This window comes from Morone saxatilis, unplaced genomic scaffold (assembly GCF_004916995.1).
Source record: "Morone saxatilis isolate NCDOM2014 unplaced genomic scaffold, NCSU_SB_2.0 Contig2, whole genome shotgun sequence".
Classification (NCBI taxonomy): domain Eukaryota; kingdom Metazoa; phylum Chordata; class Actinopteri; family Moronidae; genus Morone; species Morone saxatilis.
The window spans coordinates 20,227,280-20,227,718 of NW_023339762.1; the positions used below are offsets into that span (position 1 = coordinate 20,227,280).

The 439-nt window shown below is 33.0% G+C and overlaps 1 protein-coding gene across 1 annotated transcript in view; it reads right to left on the reverse strand.

Moving 5' to 3' along the window:
- Positions 1-433, reverse strand: part of rhcgb (Rh family, C glycoprotein b) — a gene marked incomplete in the record, with an annotated part of 9,474 nt that extends 9,041 nt beyond the window's left edge. Inside the window, 1 exon segment of the mRNA XM_035664278.1 lies at positions 171-433. Within this exon segment, the coding sequence (XP_035520171.1) occupies positions 171-393 (223 nt within the window).
- Between the last annotated feature and the right edge of the window lie 6 nt (positions 434-439).

The window sequence follows — 439 nt, forward strand, 5'->3', positions numbered from 1 at the left end:
GGAAATCGTGAATCAAATCGAAATGCAATATCTGCCAGAAAAAATACAACAACAATTAGATCTTTTCCTAAAATCATTCAGCCCTAGTTGCTAGATTAATAAAAGATTAAGATATTTGGAAAACAGTATATTAGAAGAATAAAAAAGAAAATAAAAATGAAGTCACTTACTTGGATATCTGAAGTAAAAGTCGTTCTCAATGTCACTTGATATATTTTTAGCTTTTTTGTGCTCTACCCAGTATGGACTCGATTCTTCATTGTAACGAATAAAAACTCCAAACAAGATGATCATGGCTGTTTGCCACACAATGCAAACTGCTGGAAGACTGATGCGAACATTTGTGTTTTTTTGGCGGTCACACAATTGCCTGAAGCTCTGAACGCAGCCCATTTCTTCTGGTTAGTTTTGATCTTTTGTAAAAAGAAAAATTTGTTTT